Genomic DNA, 22,960 nt, shown 5'->3' on the forward strand with positions numbered 1-22,960 from the left:
AAAACACTTCCTCGAATACTACTTCCGGGGCAGACAGGAAGAAGGTCAAAAAACATGCCGCTATACAATAACTACCACTAGGGGTGCTACCTACATCTAACAAGTCCAAAACACTCCCCATCTGTGGTCGTTAACGACCCCACATAAGCCTAACTCTACTTGTCACTGGAGTCCTCTGGCGACAAAAGAAGGAGCATCTCAGAGACAGGCCGAGAGAAGACCTTTGCTGTTCCTTCTTTGACGACTCTCAAGTCCACCTTTCTCACTCTCCCGTCCTGGCTGGGAAGGGACTTCACGATGATAGCCATAGGCCATTCATTCCTTTTTGCCTGACTGTCCTTCATCAAGACAACATCTCCTTCTTTGAGATCTGGCCTCTTAGAGTCATAGAGTCATAGAGTTTTACAGCACAGAAAGAGGCCCTTCGGCCCATCGTGTCCGCGCCGCCCATCCACCCCTGTCCGGTCTAATCCCATTTTCCAGCATTTGGTCCATAGCCTTGTATGCAATGGCATTTCAAGTGCTCATCCAAATGCTTCTTGAATGTTGTGAGGGTTCCTGCCTCTACCACCCTTTCAGGCAGTGAGTTCCAGATTCCAACCACCCTCTGGGTGAAAAAGTTCCTCCTCAAATCCCCTCTAAATCTCCTGCCCCTTACCCTGAATCTATGCCCCCTTGTTATTGACCCCCCTACTAAGGGGAAAAGTTCCTCTTTATCTACCCTATCTATGCCCCTCATCATTTTGTACACCTCAATCAGGTCCCCCCTCAGCCTTCTTTGCTCCAAGGAAAACAACCCCAGCCTGTTTAGTCTTTCTTCATAGCTGAGGCGCTCCATCCCAGGTAACATCCTGGTGAATCTTCTCTGCACCCTCTCCAAAGCAATCACATCCTTCCTATAGTGAGGCGACCAGAACTGCACACAGTACTCCAGCTGTGGCCTCACCAGCGTTTTGTACAGCTCCATCATAACCTCCCTGCTCTTATATTCTATGCCTCGGCTAATGAAGGCAAGTATCCCATATGCCTTTTTAACCACCTTATCTACCTGTTCCGCTGCCTTCAGAGATCTATGTACATGTACACCAAGGTCCCTCTGACCCTCTGTACTTCCTAGGGTCCTACCACTCATTGTGTATTCCCTTGCCTTATTTGTCCGTCCAAAATGCATCACCTCGCACTTTTCAGGGTTAAATTCCATTTGCCACTTTTCCGCCCATCTGACCAACCCGTTTATATCGTCCTGTAGCCTGAGGCTTTCCTCCTCGCAATTTACCACCCCACCAATTTTCGTGTCATCTGCGAACTTACTGATCATACCTTTTACATTCTCATCCAAATCATTTATGTAGATCACAAACAACAAGAGACCCAGCACCGATCCCTGAGGTACCCCACTGGACACAGGCTTCCAGTCACAAAAGCATCCTTCGACCATCACCCTCTGCCTCCTGCCACTCAGCCAGTTTAGGATCCAACGCGCCATGGCACCCTGGATCCCATGGGCTCTTACCTTCTTGACCAGTCTCCTATGCGGGACTTTGTCAAAAGCTTTACTGAAGTCCATGTAAACCACATCCACAGCATTTCCCTCATCCACCCCCCTAGTCACCCCCTCGAAAAATTCAATCAGATTTGTCAGACATGATTTACCCTTGACAAAGCCATGCTGACTATCCCCGATTAATCCTTGCCTCTCCAAGTGGAGACTAATTTTGTCCCTCAGAATTTTTTCCAATAATTTCCCTACCACAGATGTTAGGCTCACTGGCCTGTAATTCCCTGGTTTATCCCTGCTACCCTTCTTGTATAATGGTACTACATTAGCTGTTCTCCAGTCCTCTGGTACATCCCCTGTGGCCAGAGAGGTTCTGAAAATTAGTGTCAGAGCCCCTGCAATCTCCTCCTTTGCCTCCCACAGCAGCCTGGGATACATCTCGTCCGGGCCTGGGGATTTATCCACTTTTTGGCCTGCTAAAACCGCTAGCACCTCCTCCCTCTCGATGCTAATATGTTCAAGTATGTCACAGTCCCCTTGCCCGATTTCTATGTCTGCATCGTCTCTCTCCATAGTGAACACAGATGCAAAAAATTCATTTAAAACCCCGCCTACATCATCTGGCTCTACACACAGATTGCCACTTTGGTCCCTAATGGGCCCTACCCTTTCCCTGGTTATCCTCTTGCCCTTAATATACTTATAAAACATCTTAGGATTTTCCTTTATTTTACTCGCCAGTGTTATTTCATGGCCCCTCCTCGCCCTCCTAATTTCTTTTTTAAGTATGCCCCTGCACTTCTTATACTCCTCTAGGGCTTCTTCCGTCTTTAGTCTTTTGTAACTGCCAAAAGCCCCCCTTTTATTTCTAATGCATTTTTGTATATCCCTTGTCATCCAAGGTTCCCTTTGCTTGTTGGTCCCACCCTTGACCTTTACAGGAACATGTTGGCGTTGTACTCTCTCTATTTCCCTTCTGAAAGTCTCCCACTGTCTTGATGTGGATTTTCCTATAAGTAGCTGCTCCCAGTCCACTTTGGCCAGATCCTGCCTTATCATATTAAAATCGGCCTTCCCCCAATTTAGAACCCTTATTTCCGGGCCGTCTTTGTCTTTTTCCATGACCACCTTAAATCTCACCGAATTATGGTCACTATCGCCAAAATGCTCTCCTACTGACACTTCCACCACTTGCCCGGCTACATTCCCCAGAATCTTGTCTTGCCACTTGCGTTGGCTCTGCAGTGTGTTGAGGTACTCCCGCCGCCACCTGCCCCAAAATGTGTCTGCTGGACTCTGAACCTGTTTCCATTCTTGCTTGAAGAGTTCTCTTTTCCCAAACTCCCCTGGAGGACAAGGGGAAACACCTGTCTTCTGGGTCAAAAGCATAGCCGGAGTGAGGATGAGGGGCGATTCCGGGTCTGAAGATACTGGGATGAGGGGCCTTGCATTCATCACGGCGGTGACCTCAGCCATCAGTGTGGTCAAGACTTCATGTGTGAGGCATGCCGATCTACCTTGGAGAAGGATGCAGTCAAGGATGCGGTGGGCAATGCCGATCATGCACTCCCATGCGCCACCCATGTGGGATGAGTGAGGTGGGTTGAATACCCAGGTACATTTTTGCCCTTGGAGATACTTCTCCACACTCTGAGAGCTGGAACTTGATCCATCCATCTTCAGCTCTCGGCAAGCGCCGACAAAGTTTGTGCCGCAATCCGAGCGTGTCTGCTTTGCCGGGCCTCTGATTGAGAAAAACCTTCTCAGAGCATTTATGAAGCTGGAGGCGCTCATTGTTTCAATAACTTCGATGTGTACAGCTCTTGTGGACATACATGAGAACATCACCGCCCACCTTTTGCTATTGGCGTGTCCTCCTCTGGTGCGGCGTGAGCTCATGTCCCATGGCCCGAAGATGTCTACACCTACATAGGTGAAAGGTGGTGCTACTTGTAGCCGCTCGGCTGGCAGATCTGTCATCTGTTGGTGCTCTGTCTTTATGAGAGTGTTCCATTTGGAGAAACGCTCAAAGCGTTTGGTGCTCATCAGGTCCTTAGAGATTTGAGTGACGTTTGCTGTGACTTGTGGGCGTATCTCAGAGTCAGAACAGGGTTGAGGAGGTCGAATGACTCATTGGGTTCAGAGGAGTGCAGGGACGGATCCTGAAGAAAAGCTGGTCCTGACAGCCATGTCGTGCTGCTGAGAAGGGGCGCTGTTACAGCTCTAGACCCATGGTCAGCTGGGTTCAGGTCTGTGGGGACGTACCTCCACTGGTCGGGGGATGTGGACTGTCGGATACGTTAGACTCTGTTGTTCACGTAGACGTAGAACCGCCTAGTTTGGTTATGGATGTATCCTAGCACCACTTTGCTGTCTGTATAATATTTGATGCTGTCGAACTTCAGATCCATCTCCTCCACTATGAACTCTGCAATCTCAACTGCTAATACTGCTGCGCACAGTTCCAATCTGGGTATGGTGAGGTCTGGCTGGGGTGCCAACTTGGCCTTTCCAAAGACGAAGCCGACTTTGCTTTGTCCATCTTGAGTGGTGACCTTCAGATAAGCCACACCTGCGATGACCTTAGCGGATGCGTCTGCAAAGACACAAAGCTCCTTGAATTGGACATTTGAGGGAGAGAAGGACGTATAGGAGCGAGGTATTTGGATCTCCTGTAAGCCTTGAAGTGAGTCTCTCCATCTGTTCCACTCTGCTTCCATCTCTTCAGGGAGGGGTGAATCCCACTCTTCAGCGTGAGTGGAGAGTTCCCCGAGGAGCAGCCTGCCTTGTATGGTGACAGGGGCTAAGAAGTCGAGAGGGTCGTATAGGCTGTTGACTGTAGAGAGCACTCCTCTACGTGTGAAGGGTTTCTTGTCATCTAAGGCTTGGAACGTGAACGTGTCTGTTGCTATGTTCCAAGACACTCCTAGGCTACGCTGTAGGGGGAGGTCATCAGTGAAGATGTCTACATCCTTGACATCCTTAGCACGACCTTCAGGGGCGAATGCCTCCATCACTGCTGGTCTGTTAGAGGTTATTTTGTGTAGCCTGAGGTTGGATAGTGCAAGCAGTTCCTGAGCTCGCCCAAGGGCACTGATGGCCCCTGCTTCGGCAGGGAATGACTTCAGTGCATCGTCGACGTAGAACTCTCGTTCGATGAACCCTCTCATATCACTGCCAAAGTCATCTTCTTCTTCCTTGGCAGCCCTCCTTAGTCCGTATATGGCAACAGCAGGGGACGGGCTATTGCCGAAGACATGGACACGCATTCTGTAGTCCACAATGTCACTGCTGGGGTTGTTGTTGCGATACCACAGGACGCGGAGGAAGTCTCTGTGGTCTTCTCTCACCACAAAGCAGTGAAACATGTGCTGGATATCGGCAGTGATGGCGACGGGCTCTTTCCTGAATCTCATGAGTACCCCCAAGAGGCTGTTGTTGAGATCGGGCCCTGTGAGGAGTACATCGTTGAGAGAGACTCCCTGATATGGTGCACTGGAGTCAAACACCACGCGGATCTGTTCTGGCTTTTTGGGATGATAGACTCCGAAGGAGGGGAGGTACCAACACTCTTGGCCTTCCTGGAGTGGAGGAGCTAGCTCTGCATGATCGTTGAAAACCATTTTCTCGACAAACTCTAGGAGGTGTGCTTTCATCTTTGGCTTCTTCTCTAGTGTGCGACGGAGTGAGTTAAAACGATTATAGGCATACTCCCTGTTGTTCGGCAGCCGTCGTCTGGGGTTCTGGAAGGGTAAGGGTGCAACCCAGCTGTTAGAGCTGTCACGAGAGACCTCATTGTCCATAATCTGGAGGAACCTCATGTCGTCGATCGATGGAGCAAGTTTGTGGTCACTGGCGGTGCGACAGAAGACTGACTGACCCGGGTTCTCTCCAGTGAGCATCATCTGTGTGCTGTCTGTGGAGATCAGCGCTGGGGTTTTCTGAGGCTGGGCCGTATGACTGAACTTCTCTGTCACTCGGATCTGACTACTGCATGGGGTAAGGTAGCTTGGACAACCATTCTCCAAGATGGAAGTCTTGAGTGTGCTCACCTGAGATGGCTTGTGAGCACCCCTGAGGCACACGTCTCCAACAACGACCCAGCCGAGGTCTCGCCTTTGGGCGAAAGGGGCGTCATATGGACCATCAATCTGTTTCCTTACCTTATGTACCCTCAGGATGTCCCTGCCCAACAACAGGAGTATGTCTGCGTCTGGATCAAGAGGTGGGATCTCGTCTGCAATGCGTCTCAGATGACTGTGGTGATGAGCTGCATTCGGAGTGGGAATCTCAGAACGGTTGTCAGGGACTTGATTACATTCGATGAGTGTAGGAAGGGGGAGACTAATCTTCCCGTCGGCTGACTCAACAACATAACCACAGGCCCTCCTGCCGGCTGTCTCTGAAAGTCCAGCACACATCTTCAGCGTGTAAGGCGACGGACTTCCTTTGACCTTGAAGATGTCGAAGAACTCGGATCTTGCTAGAGAACGGTTACTTTGTTCGTCCAGCATGGCATACATCTTTTCAGATTCCTGGCGACGTCCTACAGGGTACGCATTAACGAGGCATATCTTGGAGCATGCTCTTGCGCTCACTCCTTCTCCACACACCTTGGTGCACTTGGATGTAATCTCCGGATAGGCGGCTCCCTCTCCCTTCCCGCCGTGCTCTGAGGCGGGAGGAGACGACTCTGACTTCCAAGGAGCTGGGCCTGGGTGGAGTGCTGAAATGTGCCGATCACTTTCACATTCTTTGCATTTTGCATCTACCTTGCAGTTCTTAGCGAGATGGTTCGTGGAGGAGCAGCACTTGAAACATGGAGTTCTCTTTGAGGTACTGTTTGCAGTCTTCCAGGGACTTCTCTCTGAAGCCTCTACACTTCTTTAATGGATGGGGCTTGTTGTGGATGGGGCATTGTTTGCTCATATCCTCGGATTTCTTCTGATCCCTTGTGTTCTCGGTTGAAGACACTTGCATTTTGTGGACAGATATTGGTGTCTTTCCATGTCTGTCAAACTTGTCTCTTCTGGCAAGTGCTGTGTGGGAGGAGAAGAAGTTGAAGCTGGGGTCTGTCCTGGCTTTGGCTTCTCTACGGATGAAGTTGGCAAACACAGAGAATGGAGGGAAGGTAATGTTGTGCTCTAGCTTGAACCTTGACCCGAATGATGTCCACTTCTGCAGATTGAATGGAAGCTTCTCAGCGATGGGGCTTACCCCTCTGGAAGTGTCTAAGTACGATAGGCCAGGTAGGTAGCCTTCCTGCTTTGCAGCTTTGAGTTCCAACAGCAGATCTCCAAGGTCGCGGAGCTTCTGGGGTTCCTTATTTGTCAACTTCGGAATGTTCTCCAACCTGGCAAAGAGAGCCCTTTCATTGGCTTCAGGCGAGCCGTAGCTTTCTTCCAGCCTCACCCAAGCCATCATCAACCCAGCTGGCGGATGTCTCACATTAACTGCTTTTATCCTGTGCGCCTGTTCAGCGGACTCTGGGCCGAGCCATTTGGTAAGGAGGTTGAGCTCTTCTCCTGCCGACAGGTCTAGGCCCGATATGGCGCCGTGGAAGGAGGACTTCCAGGCCCAATAATTCTCTGGTTTATCATCAAATGTGGTTAACCCTGTAGTCACCAGCTGGCTGTGTGCAAGGTATTTGACAAGGTCGTAGGTGGTGGGGCCTATGCCATGGTCGCCTTGAGTAGGGGCTCTGCTGGGGGTCTCGAGGAAACGAGAGGGGGTTTGCTGCTGACTTTCTCTCTTCAGCGCTCCATTCCTCTGCGCGGTGTCCTCTGTTTTGTGGGGGAGGATCCTGTGACTTGGGGCACGCAGTCCATTTTGAACTTGGTTGGTGACATGGGGCATGTTATATTGTGTGCTTGAGTCTGTAGAGATGTGTGGGTCTTCATCTCTCGTAAACTGTGTGTCAGCTTGGTCACTCACATAGTCTGTGGTGCGCTGTAGTCGACTCTGACGCGGAATGGGAATTGGAACTTTGTTAGCTGACTCAGGATCAGCTTCCATTAAAACTGCCTCCAATATTTGTGCCTCAGCTAATGCAGCATCTTTCTCTTTTTCTTCCTGCAGGGCGTCTAATGTGGCTTAGAGACGGGCCCGTTTAACTTTTATTTCCATTTCTTTCTTGGCATAAGCTGCTTCTGCCTTGGCCCGTGCTCTGGCGATGGCCATACTAGCCCTAGAACCAGCTGATGACCGTGAACCGGCTGATGATTTGTAGTAACGAGAGCTTATAGACAGATTGTCCCATTCTCCAGTTTCGTCTAACTGTTTAAAGTCTTCTACTTGCTGAGTAGCGTTTTCGGTATTACCTTCTGCCATGATGATGTGAGATAAGTGTGGTCTACAAGGTGAAGACTTAAGCTGGCTATGTCGTGATGGCTTACTCTGTGCCTAGATGACAGCCACTTAACTCTTGAGTCCTTGTTGCTCCACGTGGAGGGTCTCCTCTCTTCACAGCTAGCCGTATTGCTGTCTTTTCAATGTACTGGTCTCACTAGATGTAACTCCTATCCAGCTATTCAGTCAGCTAAACACTCATTCAAATAACTCCTCGAGAAGCAGGGTGCTGTTTTGAAGCTTTACTTGAATAAAAGTGTGAAACTGTAAAAGACAAAGTATGTTTTGTACACAGAGGTAAGTACTATACATTAGATGTTACATAAGATGCAAAAACATGTTTATGAAAACAGAATAGACTGCTTAACACAGATAAGTAGGTAACTGTATTAGTAAATGGCACTGAAGCTAACCCTTAGTAGCTAGCAGCAAATAAACTTCTTATTGACAAAGTATTGTCAAAATACTATACCGACAAGGTTGTTATTATGTTACCAAACAAGGATACTCGCAGACATTGCGTCTTGCCTAGCGTATAAGGAAGGATGGAGGAGGATAGCAAACAAAGAGGTTTTGTTTTCTTTCAAGAGTCAATGGGGTTGAAATTTGTCGATGCCCAGTTTTGGCCACAAAGGCAGTGACACGGCCCAGCACGGCCCAGCAAACCGGGAGGCCTGAGGCCGACCAAAAATTGCGCCACATCTAAATAATATGGGCACGCTTTCAGCACCTCGTGCCACCACAGACAGCTTGCCCTTCTGCAACTCTGAATTTCAGGTCACCTGCCTTGCTGGCAGCAGCCTCAGGTAAGTATGGGGCATTGAGGACAGCAGTTTGGAGGCAGACCATGGCTGTCAGGAGTTCTGTGCGGCCAGACCCTGGCTTCACATCAAAATGTAAAAAGAATGTTTTTGCTTACCTTTTTGGTGGCGGCCACATCCGTGCCACGAAACCCTGAGTGGAGCAGAGCTGATGGCTGCCAGTTTGCAAGAGGAGTCCTAATACAGGCATTTGGCCCTCTCCTTAGCACCTTCAAGAGACCTAACACCTGTTTTAAGTAGTCGCCCTAGACTCCTGAAAAATGGCCTGACCCAATATCAGGTCGGTTGTCTTTCAGGCATTCTTGGGGCACAGGATATCAGTCCCCAAAATTCATTCTTGTTGCGCCTGTTTTATGCCCGGAAAACGGCTGCACTGTGGTCCAATTTCTAGGCCAATTTGTTTTTCTTTTAAAAAAGAAATAAAATTAGAATGAGGAAAAAATCTGCATGTCTACCTTTCTTTCTATTTATTTGTGTCCTTTTCTCTCCTATCTTTCTCACAGATGACCCACAGTTTGACATGATTAGCATTAAATGAATAAAGCACGCTCTCTGCCTGTTTTCTTTGACCCCAGTCTCTCTCTTTCATCCCGCTCTCTTTTTCCCTGTCAATTTTATATACTACTTTTAAAAAAGGTATGCTGAACACAAAACAAAAGCAACATAAGTTTGTATTCAGAACAGTGTAATTTCTTCTCTCTCACCCTTACACACAGAGATACAAATACAGACAGATAGACGTACATGCACAAACTCTTTTTTTTTTAAAAACACTCAATACAAACTTCACCTCAGTAAAGCATTTGCAATTTGTCCTCTTGTTTTTCAAAATTATTTGAGCAAGTGGTACTGAGCAGAAACTGCTAGGATGTAAAGAAAAATATCCCATCAGTAGAGCTGACTGAAAGGTATTGATGCATCCAGGGAAATTAGGTACACTGCACATACTCAGACTGCACAATCTAAATTCAGCTCACACGGTCACAGATGTGGACAAACATATTGGGGGGGAATTTTAACTTAAAAAAAACAGGTGGGTTGGGGTTGTGTGGGGAATTAAAGTGTTAAAAATCTGAATCCCGACCTGAACACGCCTCCAACCCGCCCACTTCCGGTTTTAACAGAGGTGGGATGGGGGCGGGCATACAACCTGCTCCCAGGAGGCAGGTCATCCATGGAAATATTATAATTAGGCTGGCATGCCTCAAATTTAACCACCATTTTAAACTTAACAGTAGCTGGTTGGGTTTTGCAGGCCTCGTGAAACCCGCCAGCTAATGGAAGGCGAGGACGGCTGGATCCAGGTCCCTGTCTAACCCACCCCCTGTGTTCGGAGACCCCTCACAAGGCCTCCGATTCCCCCCACGAGGTCGCCCCCGCCCTTTCCCCCCACCAGGCACCTCCGGCCCTCCGATGATGCCCCAGGCCCCCCGATTAACTTCCAATCCTGCCTGCTGCCCCGCCCCCCCCCAGCAAATCCGATCAGCCACTCCGGCCACCGATGTGCTCCCTGCCCCCACCTCCCCTTGTTCCTCCGGCCCCCTCTCGACCACCCCTCTGGCCCCCACGTGATCCCTCCCTCCCTCCTCTCTGCGGCCTAGTGCCACTGGTCTACCCACTTGCAGCCAGCCAGCCTCTCAATCTGGCCGGCAGTGGGTGGGAAACAGAGGTTTTCAATTCAAATCAGGCCCTGCTGTTTAATTCGCAAGACCTGCGGGAAACCCGCTCCCCCGGGTTTCCCAGCCGCTTCCGACCTCCTGCCCCCCTCCGCTCCCAACCCACCAAAGTATTAAAATTCAGGCCATCATGTCCCAGCACAGACTTTTGGGAGAGGCTAAGGCCTTCAAATAAAAGCTTTAGTGAAGGCATTAAAAGAGGCAAAAAACAATTTGATAGATACGTTTATTCATTATATTGCGAAATATGCATTTTAAGATTTTTAAATGTTTTTTAATGGAATGGCTTTTCTCAATGCACCTGTATCATGTACTAATATCATATTTTTTAATGTTTTAATTTCATTAAGCGCTGGTTGAAGTCCAAGACATTGACCTCCATCTTAGGCCACTGCAACGCCATATTGAAATGATGCAAGAGACCGAATTTGCAGAGATTCTTGTGTTTATTCCAGCTCTCTTTCACACCATCTGCCTCATTTGGAGCCATTCCAAATATTATTGTATTCCTGTTCGGATCATAGTCCTCTTACAAGAATTCTGCAATTTGTTAATTGAACAGGTAATTTTAGATAAGATCACATTGACTTACAGCTTTCAGCATGCAAAGTGATAGTAATTATAAGTGAAGAAATACCTGTTATTAGCAGTAAGACATTATAGACATTTGGCTGTGATCGTTAACGGCAATAAGGAGTCTTTTGAAACCAGAGAAGGATTTGATCAAGTTAAACAGGTTAAAAAGAAAGAAGCCGATTAGCTGACATGAAAAAGCAGCTAAGCGGTCATGGCTTTATTTACTTCAACTACAAGGTTGTAGTGGGAGAAATTTGGTCGCTTAGCACCTCCAGGGGCGCTAACGGGGCGCTAGGATCTTAGCGCCCGAGCACGGCGATTTTAGCGGTGCTCGCGAAATTGACCAGTCGTTTTGTGGCAGCGCTAAACACTACCGCCACGATCTCCTGCGCCTGCAGATCGTGACGTCAGTCAAGTGTGCAACGCCCCGGTAGCGCCCCAGACCGGATATTGAGTCGCGCCCCCTGCCTTAGCGCCTGCCGCTAGGAACCACAGGTAGAGGGGAACGTTTTCAAGTCAGGAAGGGGCTGGGGGAGCGCTATTTAAAGGCGGGCGCTTCCTGCCTTTTCTTGTTGGCAAAATTTTTGGTTTTAACGCTGTCGTAAGGAGTTTTGGCCCTCGGCACCACTTTTGAGGTTCCTAAGTGCCGAGCTCTTTCCGTGGGCTTATCCATTAGTGTTTCCAACACAATTGCTTTTGAGGTCTCTCCAGGCCGAGATTCAAGGCTGCAATGAGCAGGGTGTGACTGGCCAGCAAGATGGCCCCTCCCTTTTAAGAACTGGACGGCGCCAGTCTGTCTGGCTTCCATGGTAACTGACATCGCCTGAGCTTCTGTAGCATTCTGAGGTAGCACCTCACTCCCCAACGTTTGCACCTTAAGAGAGGTGTGTAGCGCCTGATTTAACGCTCAAATCACCTCCAGGGGCAATAGAGGCGAATTTTGCAGTCGGAGGCGATAATTAGTGCCGGGTGCTAAACTTTGCGCCCGGCCGATATTAGCGCCCCAAAATGGGCAATGCCGAATTTTTCCCCCATAGTGTCTAAATTAAATATAGTGGGGAGAAAAATTTGTGTTCGCCAGCAAAGTTGCCGATAACGGCCGCTGGAAATGGCCGCAACACTAACCGAGTAAAATTGGTCTGGGGGGCATGGCGATAGGTGGCGTTGCTGGTTGGATTTGGGACGAAGTTCCTGTCCAGGTCCAGCGTTGCAGCTTCCCACAGTCTCTGTGAGCAAAGCTGTGGAGCTCGCAAGGAATTGTGGGCAATGAAGAGGTCTGAGAATTAAAGGGGCCATGCACACTGAAGCAATACAAAATAAAATGTAGTGAATCAATATATTTTTCAGCCGTTTCTGCTTTTTAAGAAATATTCAATATTTAAAAGAAGTTACAAATGTGAATATTCAGCTGTTAAAGCTGAATTACCTTCCTAACCTTAACAAATGGGAAAACTGCCTCAGTACTAACACAAATGGCTTAGCAAGCCAGGGAAGGGACACCGAGGGGCTCACACGCAGCACTCCAGCTTTGTGCAGAGGGTCAACGCTGCAAGAGCGGCCCTCTACCCACAGGGGCCAGGAGGCCCTCCAAAAAGAACGATGTGGGAGTACATCACTAAGGCCATCACTGCCGGCAGTGTCGCCCCCACCACCTGGATCCAGTGCCCAAAGAAGCTTCATGACCTCAGACCCACTGGTCAAGGCCAGTTAATGCATCTTCAAAAACCGTCTCCTACCAACTGCACCACTGACCTCACACACTGCTTAATGCACAACCCCCAATCACTCACCTACCAACAATCTGCACCGATGACGAGGCACATCTTCCATTCCTAGCCTCACTTGGAAGAGATGGTGCAGGCCATTCAAAGATGGGAGGGAAAGCAGTGAGTGAGGAGGACATAAAAAACCTGCAAAAGGACATAGACAGGCTAAGTGAGTGGGCAGAGATTTGGCAGATGCAATATAATGTTGGAAAGTGTGAGGTTATGCACTTTGGCAGAAAAAATCAAAGAGCAAGTTATTATCTAAATGGAGAGAAACTGCAAAGTGCTACAGTACAAAGGGATCTGGGGGTCCTGGTGCATGAAGCACAAAGGCCTAGAAATTCAGTATAGCCACTTTTGGGGCGGTAAAGTCGGGCGGTCGCTAAAGTTAGCGCCCGCCGGAAAGTGCAGGTCAGTTCGCCGAAATTCAGTAGATTTGGCCAAGAGTTTGGGCGAGCGCTGAAACTGGCATTGCACTCCTATCTTTAGGCGCTAAGCCGGCGGTGCGGACTGATAACGCCGAGGCCAGGCGCAGCGCAGGTGCGGTCATGTTTTGATTGACAGCAGACACCCTGACGCCGGCCAGCTCTTAAAGGGGGAAGGGTCGACTTGGTCTGCTGCCACGCCCTGGATAGTGGAGCCCTGCAGCTAGGCCTGAACACTGCTGGTGGACCCAAATAGCGCCTGAAGCCATGGAGAAGGCCCGTGAACGAGCGCAGCGCTTCTCCCAGCATGCTTTGAGGGTGCTGGTTAGGGGGTTGGAAAGGTACAAAGAGATCTTGTGCCCGGACAGTGGCAAGAAGGCTCCCAGGAGGCAGTACAGGAGAGCCTGGAGGAAAATCGCCCACAGGGTGTCAGTCAACAGCGATGTCCCCAGGACTGGTGACCAATGCCGCAAGAAGTACAACGACCTCACTCGGATGGTCAAGGTGAGTACCCTTTCCAGTGTCCTCCTCATCCTTGCATGTGCACCTCACATTATGGGCAAAGGGACCTCAAAGGCCTAATGGCCAGCCCTCCTCCCGCAGCTATGGCACTGGCATGATCCTCAATAGCACTTTCTGCACTTAACACACTGGCCAAGCTATTCGACCATGGGAGGCAGTGCACACAACAACAGGGCACCACACTGGCCAAGCTATTCCACCATGGGAGGCAGTGCACACAACAACAGGCCACCACAATGTACTTAGAGGCCGTCCTTTCTCTTGCAGGTCAAGATGGCCCGGAATTTGAAGAGCCAGAATGTCACCGGGGGAGGCCGTGCCCAGTTCCAGGAGCTCAGTGAGCTGGAGGAGAGCGTGGCTCGACTCATGCGTGGCCGGGTGACTGGCCCTGTTGCCATTGGAGATGCCGACCCTGTGCTGCGACCCAATGGTAAGGACATGACCGTTTGGACCTCTCTCGTTCCCCTAGCGCATCAGATCTACATCCTTTGTCACTGTCTGACCAATGCGCTGAATGCCACCACTCATGCCTCCCTCGCTGACGCCCTGTCCTCACTCTAAAGCTACTCTTGTGCCTTCCTGCTTTCAGCTGGTGAGGAGGAGGTCCTTGAAGCTGAGAGTGCCAGTCCCTCGGAAGAGGAGGACGACGAGGACCAACAGGAAGGCGGCACATCGGGCGAAGCCTCATCCGCGCCAGGGGATGGCAATGGAGGGGAGACGTCTTGCCTGGAGGAGAGCCAGGGGGAAGTGCTGCAGGGGGGTGTAGCTCCTGGGCCCAGTGGCGCCCAGGCACGTGAGAAGGGTCGGGCAGAACGGCGGCCTTCTCCCCAGAGGGGGCAAGTGTTGCAGGGGAGGCCAGTTCCTGGGCCCAGTGGCGTCCAGGCACGTGGGAAGGGTCGGGCAGAACGGCGGCCTTCTCCCCAGAGGGGGCAAGTGTTGCAGGGGAGGCCAGTTGCTGGGCCCAGTGGCGTCCAGGCACGTAGGAAGGGTCGGGCAGAACGGCGGCCTTCTCCCCAGAGGGAGAGTCCGGCCTCCAGTCCGGAGACGGTCCTCGCCCAGGAGGTGCGCCTCCTAGATGAAATGTCCGCGGATTCTGAGCCCCGCCACAAGGAGTTCATGGGGGTTGTGGGACAGTTGCCTCAGGCCATTGAGTCCCTGGCTCATAGTGTGGCCGCTTTCGGGGACTCACAGGCCAGGGGTGTCGAACAACTCGCGGCAGCACAGGCCAGGGGTGTCGACCAACTCGCGGCAGCACAAGACAGGGGTGTCCAGCAACTCGCGGCAGCACAGGACAGGGGAGTCCAGCAACTCGCGGCAGCACAGGACAGGGGTGTCCAGCAACTCGCGGCAGCGCAGGACGCGAGCCGCGAGTTCATGAGTGGTGCTGTGCAGACACTCACTGATCTGATGCGGGCACAGACCAGGGCAGTTCGGGCACTCACTTCTGCCACACTCGCTGTGTCGCGGAAGCATCGCCAGGGCACCCGCCGCCCTGCTGCAGCACAGCGGTCTGGCCTCCACCAGATTGCTGCGCTTGCTGCACTGCCAGCCCGGCCGAGTGCCAGTATCTCTGGCGACCAGCGAGCGCCTGGCATCAGCCAGCTTGCCCCCATTGCTGCAGCCGCCACTGCAACTCCCCCAGCCAAGGTGCGACGAGCTGCTGCAGAGACTGATGCTGCCCAGCTGCAGCAGTCAGCAGCCGGCCCCTCCAGGGCCGGTCCTCGTCTAGGCCGACCCCCAAGGGCATCTGCCGTCACGCATTCTGCCCCTCAGGAGCCTTCCCCCAGCCTTGCAACACCCACAGGGCCCAGGTTGAGGCGGAGCAACAGGTCGGGCAGGGGCCGCACAAGGCTGCACAAGGACTCGCCCTCTCGGCACACCCAGTAGAGTGTGTTGCCAACGGTATTTTTTATATGGGGGTGTTTGTGTTGTGGGGGGGGGCTTATTTTGGTAAGGCCGAGGATGAAGGCCAATTCACACAGAATCACAGAAACCCCACAGTGCAGATAGAGGCCATTTCGGCCCATTGAGCCTGCACCGACACATATCCCACCCGATCCCCGTAACCCCTACACCAACACATATCCCACCCTATCCCCGTAACCCCATGTATTTAATCCCCCTAACACTAAGGGTCAATTTATCATAGCCAATCAACCTAACCCGCACATCTTTGGATGGGCAAGTTTTGTTATTCCTCCCCAGGTTGTGGGAGTGAGATATTTTTGTGACTGTTTTTTGGGGGTCTTGTCTGTTTTTCTGTTTCATGTGGGAAGGGCCCTGAGTTTGTTAAATAAAGCTTTTTATTTATTCAGCTTGTCCAGGTGTCATGTTTCCAGTGGTTGTTGCGTTAAGCGGCTGAGGGCTTGCGGAGCGGCTGCATTCAGGTGCGTTCATTGCCACAATCCATTCCCTGACAGGGGGCCTAGAAGTGTCGTTCAATAAGCCGCCGGCGGACGGCCCTTGGACCTTGTGGCTCCCTCCTGGGCTGGTACTCCTCCTCCTCCTCCTCCTCATGGTCCTCCTGCGCGTCCTCCTGAGGTGGTGGTGCTACGTCAGGTGGCAGTGCCTGAGTCCTGCGGATAGCCAGGTTGTGCAGCATGCAGCAAACGACGACGAACTGGGAGACTCTATCCGGCGAATACTGTAGAGATCCGCCGGAGCGATCCAGGCAGCGGAACCGTTGCTTGAGGACGCCAATCGTTTGCTCTATGATGTTCCTTGTGGCTTGATGGCTTTCGTTGTATGCCTCCTCCGCAGGGGTCCTGGGCGCGCGGAGCGGGGTCATGAGCCATGTACACAAAGGGTAGCCCTTGTCCCCAATAAGCCATCCCCTTGGTGGAGGCTGTGCCTCGAACATGTCAGCCACAGTAGTCTGGCGCAGGATAAATGCATCGTGGCTGCTTCCTGGAAAGCGGGCATTGACAGCTAGGATGCGCTGCCTGTGGTCACACACCAGCTGTACATTGAGGGAATGGTAGCCCTTCCGGTTGCGGTAATCCTCGGCATTGTCGCTAGGTGCCCGCATAGCCACATGCGTGCAGTCAATGGCGCCCTGCACCATGGGGAAGTCCGCGATCCTCGCAAATCCGACTGCACGCTGCTCCTGCCTCTCTAGGGTCATGGGGAAGGAGATGAATTGGTGTCTCCTCGCGAAAAGGGCATCGGTGACCTGCCGGATGCAGCGATGCGCGGCGAACTGGGAGATGTTCGCTATGTCCCCAGCAGCGGCTTGGAAGGAGCCGCTTGCATAAAAGTTCAGAGCCACTGTGACCTTCACTTCCACCGACAGAGACGTCCTGCACATCAGCTGTGGACGCAGATCTCTGTGAAGCAGCTGGCAGATCTCTGCAACCACCTCCCTTCTGAAGCGCAGCCTCTTAACACAATGCGCGGCAGTCATGGTGAGATAGGACACCTGCTGCCGGTATTCCCTGAGTGGGTAAGGCCTACGTTGCCGACGCCTGATGGCCCCTCTGCGTCTAGGCATGGCTGGCCCTCTCACACAGCGTCTGCGAGCCCTTCGCACATAATGCTGGAACTGAGGGTTGGAACCCCATACAGCCCCCATAATAAACTTGCAAACAGTTAAATCACAATGATTCAAATTTCCAAGCTCTGGCCAGAAGCCAAAAATACCTCTCCTATGTTGTCCCAAATCAGTAAGCTCTGTTCCTTGGTCTCTGTCCAGAAATCCAAAGCACTGAAGTCATTGCAGCAAAATGGCTGGGCTTTATAGGTCAGTGTAAGTGCCCTTTAATTAGCGCCCCCCGAGGCCCACAGGGCCTCTGTTGCGTTCCACTTCACAGTTCTTAACAGCACCACGCCCACATTGGCCGGGCACCACTGAATTTCCGGTTTGGGGCGCACAAACAGCGTTGCACGATGAAATGACGTCATAAGCTGCGCGCGCAGCTGAGCGGGCGCAAACACTTTGCGCCAGCGCTAAATGTCAACTGAAGTTGGGCGTAGGCGCAGATCATTCTGCGCCCGGGCGCTAAGTGCCTAGCGCTGCAAATCTACCCCTCTTATGGCGTTAGCGGCTGGCGAACGCAACTGAATTTCTAGGCCAAAAAGTTAGTATGCAGGTGCAGCAGGTGAGCAGGAAGGCCAATGGAATCTTGGCTTTTATTGCAAGGGGGATGGAGTATAAATACAGGGAAGTCTTGCTGCAGTTATACAGGGTATTGGTGAGGCCACACCTGGAATACTGCGTGCAGTTTTGGTTTCCATATTTAAGAAAAGATATACTTGCTCTCGAGGCGGTTCAGAGAAGGTTCACTCGGTTGATTCCGGAGATGAGGGGGTTGACGTATGAGGAAAGGTTGAGTAGGTTGGGACTCTACTCATTGGAGTTCAGAAGAATGAGAGGCGATCTTATCGAAACATATAAGATTGTGACGGGGCTTGATCGGGTGGATGCGGTGAGGATGTTTCCACTGATGGGTGAGACTAGAACTAGGGGGCATAATCTAAGAATAAGGGGCTGCCCTTTCAAAACTGAGATGAGGAGAAACTTCTTCACTCGGAGGGTAGCAAATCTATGGAATTTGCTACCCCAGAGAGCTGTGGAAGCTGCAACATTAAATAAATTTAAAATGGAGATAGACAGTTTCCTAGCAGATAAGGGAATTAGGGGTTATGGGGAGAGGGCAGGGAAGTGGACGTGAGTCTAGATTCGGATCAGCCATGATCCTATTGAATGGTGGAGCAGGCCCGAGGGGCCGTATGGCCTACTCCTGCTCCTACTTCTTATGTTCTTATTCTTGACAGGGGCATGGCTGAGCCCTTGGCCAGTGGTGGGGCTGAAAGGATATGTTATCCTCCTTCTGGCATGTACCTCTTGCTTTCCCGCCTCCCCGTCAGCACAACTCCACCCTTATGCCTTGCTCATTTCACACACTCAAGAAATGCAGCCTGCCCAGCCAGTGGGTCAACAAGAGGCAGCCTGCCCAGCCAGTGGGACTGCAGGCGGATGATTCCATCCCGGATATCTCGACCACAAAGGGGCTGTCTGGGTTGCATCCTTCTGTCTGTTTCCTCCTCGTAATAAGGTGGATGAATTAGCTGCACAAATAGATGTAAACGAATATGATATGATTGGGATTACGGAAACATGGCTCCAGGGTGACCAAGGCTGGGAACTCAACATCCAGGGGTATTCAATATTCAGGAAAGACAGGCAAAAAGGAAAAGGAGGTGGGGTAGCATTGCTGGTTAAAGAGGAGATTAACACAATAGTAAGGAAGGATATTAGCTCTGATGATGTGGAATCTGTATGGGTAGAGCTGAGAAATACCAAGGGGCAGAGAACATTAGTGGGAGTTGTATACAGACCCTCAAACAGTAATGCTGAGGTTGGGGACGGCATTAAACAGGAAATTAGAGACGCGTGCAATAAGGGCACAGCAGTTATCATGGGTGACTTTAATCTACATATAGATTGGGCTAACCAAATTAGTAACAATACTGTGGAGGAGGAATTCCTGGAGTGTATACGGGATGGTTTCCTGGACCAATATGTCAAGGAACCAACTAGAGATCAGGCCATCTTAGACTGGGTATTATGTAATGAGAAAGGATTAAAGAGCAATCTTGTGCGAGGCCTTTTGGGGCGGCGCGATCATAAGATGATAGAATTCTTCATTAAGATGGAAAGTGAAGTATTTGACTCAGACACTAGGGTCCTGAATTTAAATAAAGGAAACTACGATGGTATGAGGCGCGAGTTGGGTAGGATGGATTGGGGAACATTACTTAAAGGGTTGACGGTGGATAGGCAATGGCAAATATTTAAAGATCGCATGGATGAACTACAGAATTTGTTCATTCCTGTTTGGCACAAAAATAAAACAAAAAAGGTGACTCAACCATGGCTAACAAGGGAAATTAGGGATAGCATAAGATCCAAGGAGAGGACATATAAATTGGCCAGAAAAAGCAGCAAACCTGAGGATTGGGAGCAGTTTAGGATTCAGCAAAGTTGGACAAAGGGATTAATAAGAGGGGGACAATAGAGTATGAGAGTAAGCTTGCAGGGAACATAAAAACTGACTGTAAAAGCTTCTATAGATATGTGAAGAGATAAAGATTGGTGAAGTCAAGCGTAGGCCCCTTGCAGTCAGAATCAGGGGCATTTATAATGGGGAACAAAGAAATGGCAGACCAATTAAATACATACTTTGGTTCTGTCGTCACAAAGGAGGACACAAATAACCTCCCAGAGATGTCGGGGAACATAGGGTCTAATGAGAGGGAGGAACTGAATGAAATCAGTATTTGTAGGGAAATGGTGTTAGGGAAATTGATGGGATTGAAGGCCGATAAATCCCCAGGGCCTGATAATCTACATTCTAGGGTACTTAAGGAAATGGCCCTAGAAATATTAGATGCATTGCTGGTCATCTTTCAAAATTCTATAGACGCTGGAACAGTTCCCATAGATTGGAGGGTAGCTAATTTTACCCCACTATTCAAAAAAGGTGGTAGAGAGAAAACGGGGAATTATAGCCTGACATCGGTAGTGGGGGAAATGCTAGAGTCCATTATAAAAGATGTAATAGCAGAGCACTTGGAAAACAGTGACAGGATCGGACAAAGTCAACATGGATTTACAAAAGGTAAATCGTGCTTGACTAATCTACTGGAATTTTTTGAGGATGTAACTGGTAGAATAGATAAGAACATATGAACATAAGAAATAGGAGCAGGAGTAGGCCAATCGGCCCCTCGAGCCTACTCCACCATTCAATAAGATCATGGCTGATCTGATCCTAACCTCAAGTCTACTATCACTCCACATCCCACCCAAACCCATGTGATCGCCTGGGAGAGGCGAAAAACCAGATAAAAAACCCAATGGCCAATTTGGGAGAAAAAATCTGGGAAATTCCTCTCCGACCCATCTAGGCGATCGAAACTCGTCCAGGAGATCACTCTGTCCCTATATTATCCACTGTACTTACCTTCTGTAAAAGATGATCTCCACCCCAGCCAGGAACAGGAATAGAACCATCTCCTGAAATCTAACACATAATTAGAACACAAGAAGTAGGAGCAAAACCAGGCTACGCGGCCCCTGGGCCCGCTCCGCTACCCACAGGGCCATGACCGTTCCGAACCTAGACTCATGTCCAATTTCCTGCCCGCTCCCCGTAACCCCTAATTCCCTTTACTTCTAAGAAACTGTCTATTTCTGTTTTAAATTTATTTAATGATGCAGCTTCCGCAGCTTTCTGGGGCAGCAAATTCCACAGACCTACTACCCTCTGAGTGAAGAAGTTTCTCCTCATCTCAGTTTTGAAAGAGCAGCCCCTTATTCTAAGATTATGCCCCCTAGTTCTAGTTTCACCCATCATTGGGAACATCCTCACCGCATCCACCTGATCAAGCCCCTTCACAATCTTATATGTTTCAATAAGATCGCCTCTCATTCTTCTGAACTCCAATGAATAGAGTCCCAGTCTACTCAACCTCTCCTCATATGTCCACCCCCTCATCCCCGGGATTAACCGAGTGAACCTTCTTTCTACTGACTCGAGAACAATATGTCTTTTCTTAAGTATGGACACCAAAACTGTATGCAGTATTCCAGGTGCGGTCTCACCAATACCTTGTACAACTGCAACAATACCTCCCTGTTTTTATATTCTATCCCCCTAGCAATAAAAGCCAACATTCCATTGGCCTTCTTGATCTCTTGCTGCACCTGCATACTAACTTTTTGAGTTTCGTGCACCAGGACCCCCAGGTCCCTTTGTACTACAGTACTTTACAGTTTCTTGCCATTAAGATAATAACTTGCTCTATGATTTTTCCTGCCAAAGTGCATAACCTCATACTTTCCAGTATTGTATTCCATCTGCCAAATCTCTGCCCACTTACTTAGCCTGTCTATGTCCCTTTGCAGGTTTTTTATGTCCTCCTCACTACTTTCCTTCCCATCTTTGTATCATCTGCAAACTTTGATATGTTACACTCAGTCCCCTCCTCCAAATCGTTAATATAGATTGTAAAGAGTTGGGGACCCAGCACTGACCCCTGCGGAACACCACTAGTTACTGATTGCCAGTCTGAGAACGAGCCATTTATCCCAACTCTCTGCTTTCTGTTAGATAGCCAATCCTCCACCCATGCCAGAATATTACCCCCAATCACGTGATTTTTTATCTTGAGCAATAATCTTTTGTGTGGCACCTTGTCAAATGCCTTTTGGAAGTCTAAATACACTACGCCCACTGGTTCCCCTTTATCCACCCTGTATGTTACTTCCTCAAAGAACTCAAGCAAATTTGTCAAACATGACTTCCCCTTCATAAAACCATGCTGACTTTGTCCTATTAAATTATGTTTATCCAAATGTCCTGTTACTGTCTCCTTAATAATAGACTCTAAAATTTTACCAACCACAGATGTTAGGCTAACAGGTCTATAGTTTCCAGCCTTCTGCCGACTACCCTTTTTAAATAAGGGTGTTACATTAGCAGTTTTCCAATCTGCCGGGACCTTTGCTGAGTCCAGGGAGTTTTGGAAAATTATTACCAATGCATCCACAATCCCTACCGCCACTTCCCTCAAGACCCTAGGATATAAGCCATCAGGTCCAGGGGATTTATCCGCCTTGAGTCCCATTATTTTACCAAGTACCACTTCCTTAGTGATTTTAATCGTGTTTAGCTCCTCCCCCCCTATAGCCCCCTGTTTGTCCAGTGTTGAGATATTCTTAGTGTCCTCTACTGTAAAGACTGATACAAAATATTAATTCAGTGTTTTTGCCATCTCCATATTTCCCACCATTAATTTCCCAGTCTCATCCTCTAAGGGACCAACATTTACTTTAGCCACCCTTTTTCTTTTTATATAACTATAAAAACTCTTACTATCTGTTTTTATATTTTTTGCTAATTTACTTTCATAATCTATCTTCCCTTTCTTAATCAATCTTTTAGTTATTTTTTGCTGTCTTTTAAAGACTTCCCAATCTTCTATCCTCCCACTAGATTTGGCTACCTTATATGCCCTTGTTTTTAGTCGGATACTATCCTTAATTTCTTTACTTAGCCACGGATGGCTATCTTTTCTTTTACACCCTTTTTTCCTCAGTGGAATATATATTTTTTGGAAGTTGTAAAATAACTCCTTAAATGTGCACCACTGATCATGTACCGTCTTACCCTTTAATCTATTTTCCCAGTCCACTCTAATTCATTCCGCTCTCATACCTTCATAGTCTCCTTTATTCAAGCTCAGCACGCTTGTTTGAGATCCAAACTTCTCACCCTCTAATTGAATATGGAATTCAACCATGTTATGGTCACTCATTCCAAGG

The 22,960-nt window shown here is 49.5% G+C and overlaps 1 protein-coding gene across 1 annotated transcript in view; it reads left to right on the plus strand.

Annotated features, from left to right (window-relative positions):
- Positions 1–22,960, plus strand: part of LOC147117453 (dynein axonemal heavy chain 11-like) — a 196,078-nt gene that overhangs the window by 86,768 nt on the left and 86,350 nt on the right. Inside the window, exon 6 of the mRNA XM_085988450.1 lies at positions 10,694–10,905. Within this exon, the coding sequence (XP_085844576.1) occupies positions 10,694–10,905 (212 nt within the window). The remainder of the gene's footprint in view (positions 1–10,693; positions 10,906–22,960) is intronic.

Source organism: Somniosus microcephalus, chromosome 5 (genome assembly GCF_052327205.1).
Source record: "Somniosus microcephalus isolate GS21.2 chromosome 5, FLI_Smic_1.0, whole genome shotgun sequence".
Taxonomy (NCBI): domain Eukaryota; kingdom Metazoa; phylum Chordata; class Chondrichthyes; order Squaliformes; family Somniosidae; genus Somniosus; species Somniosus microcephalus.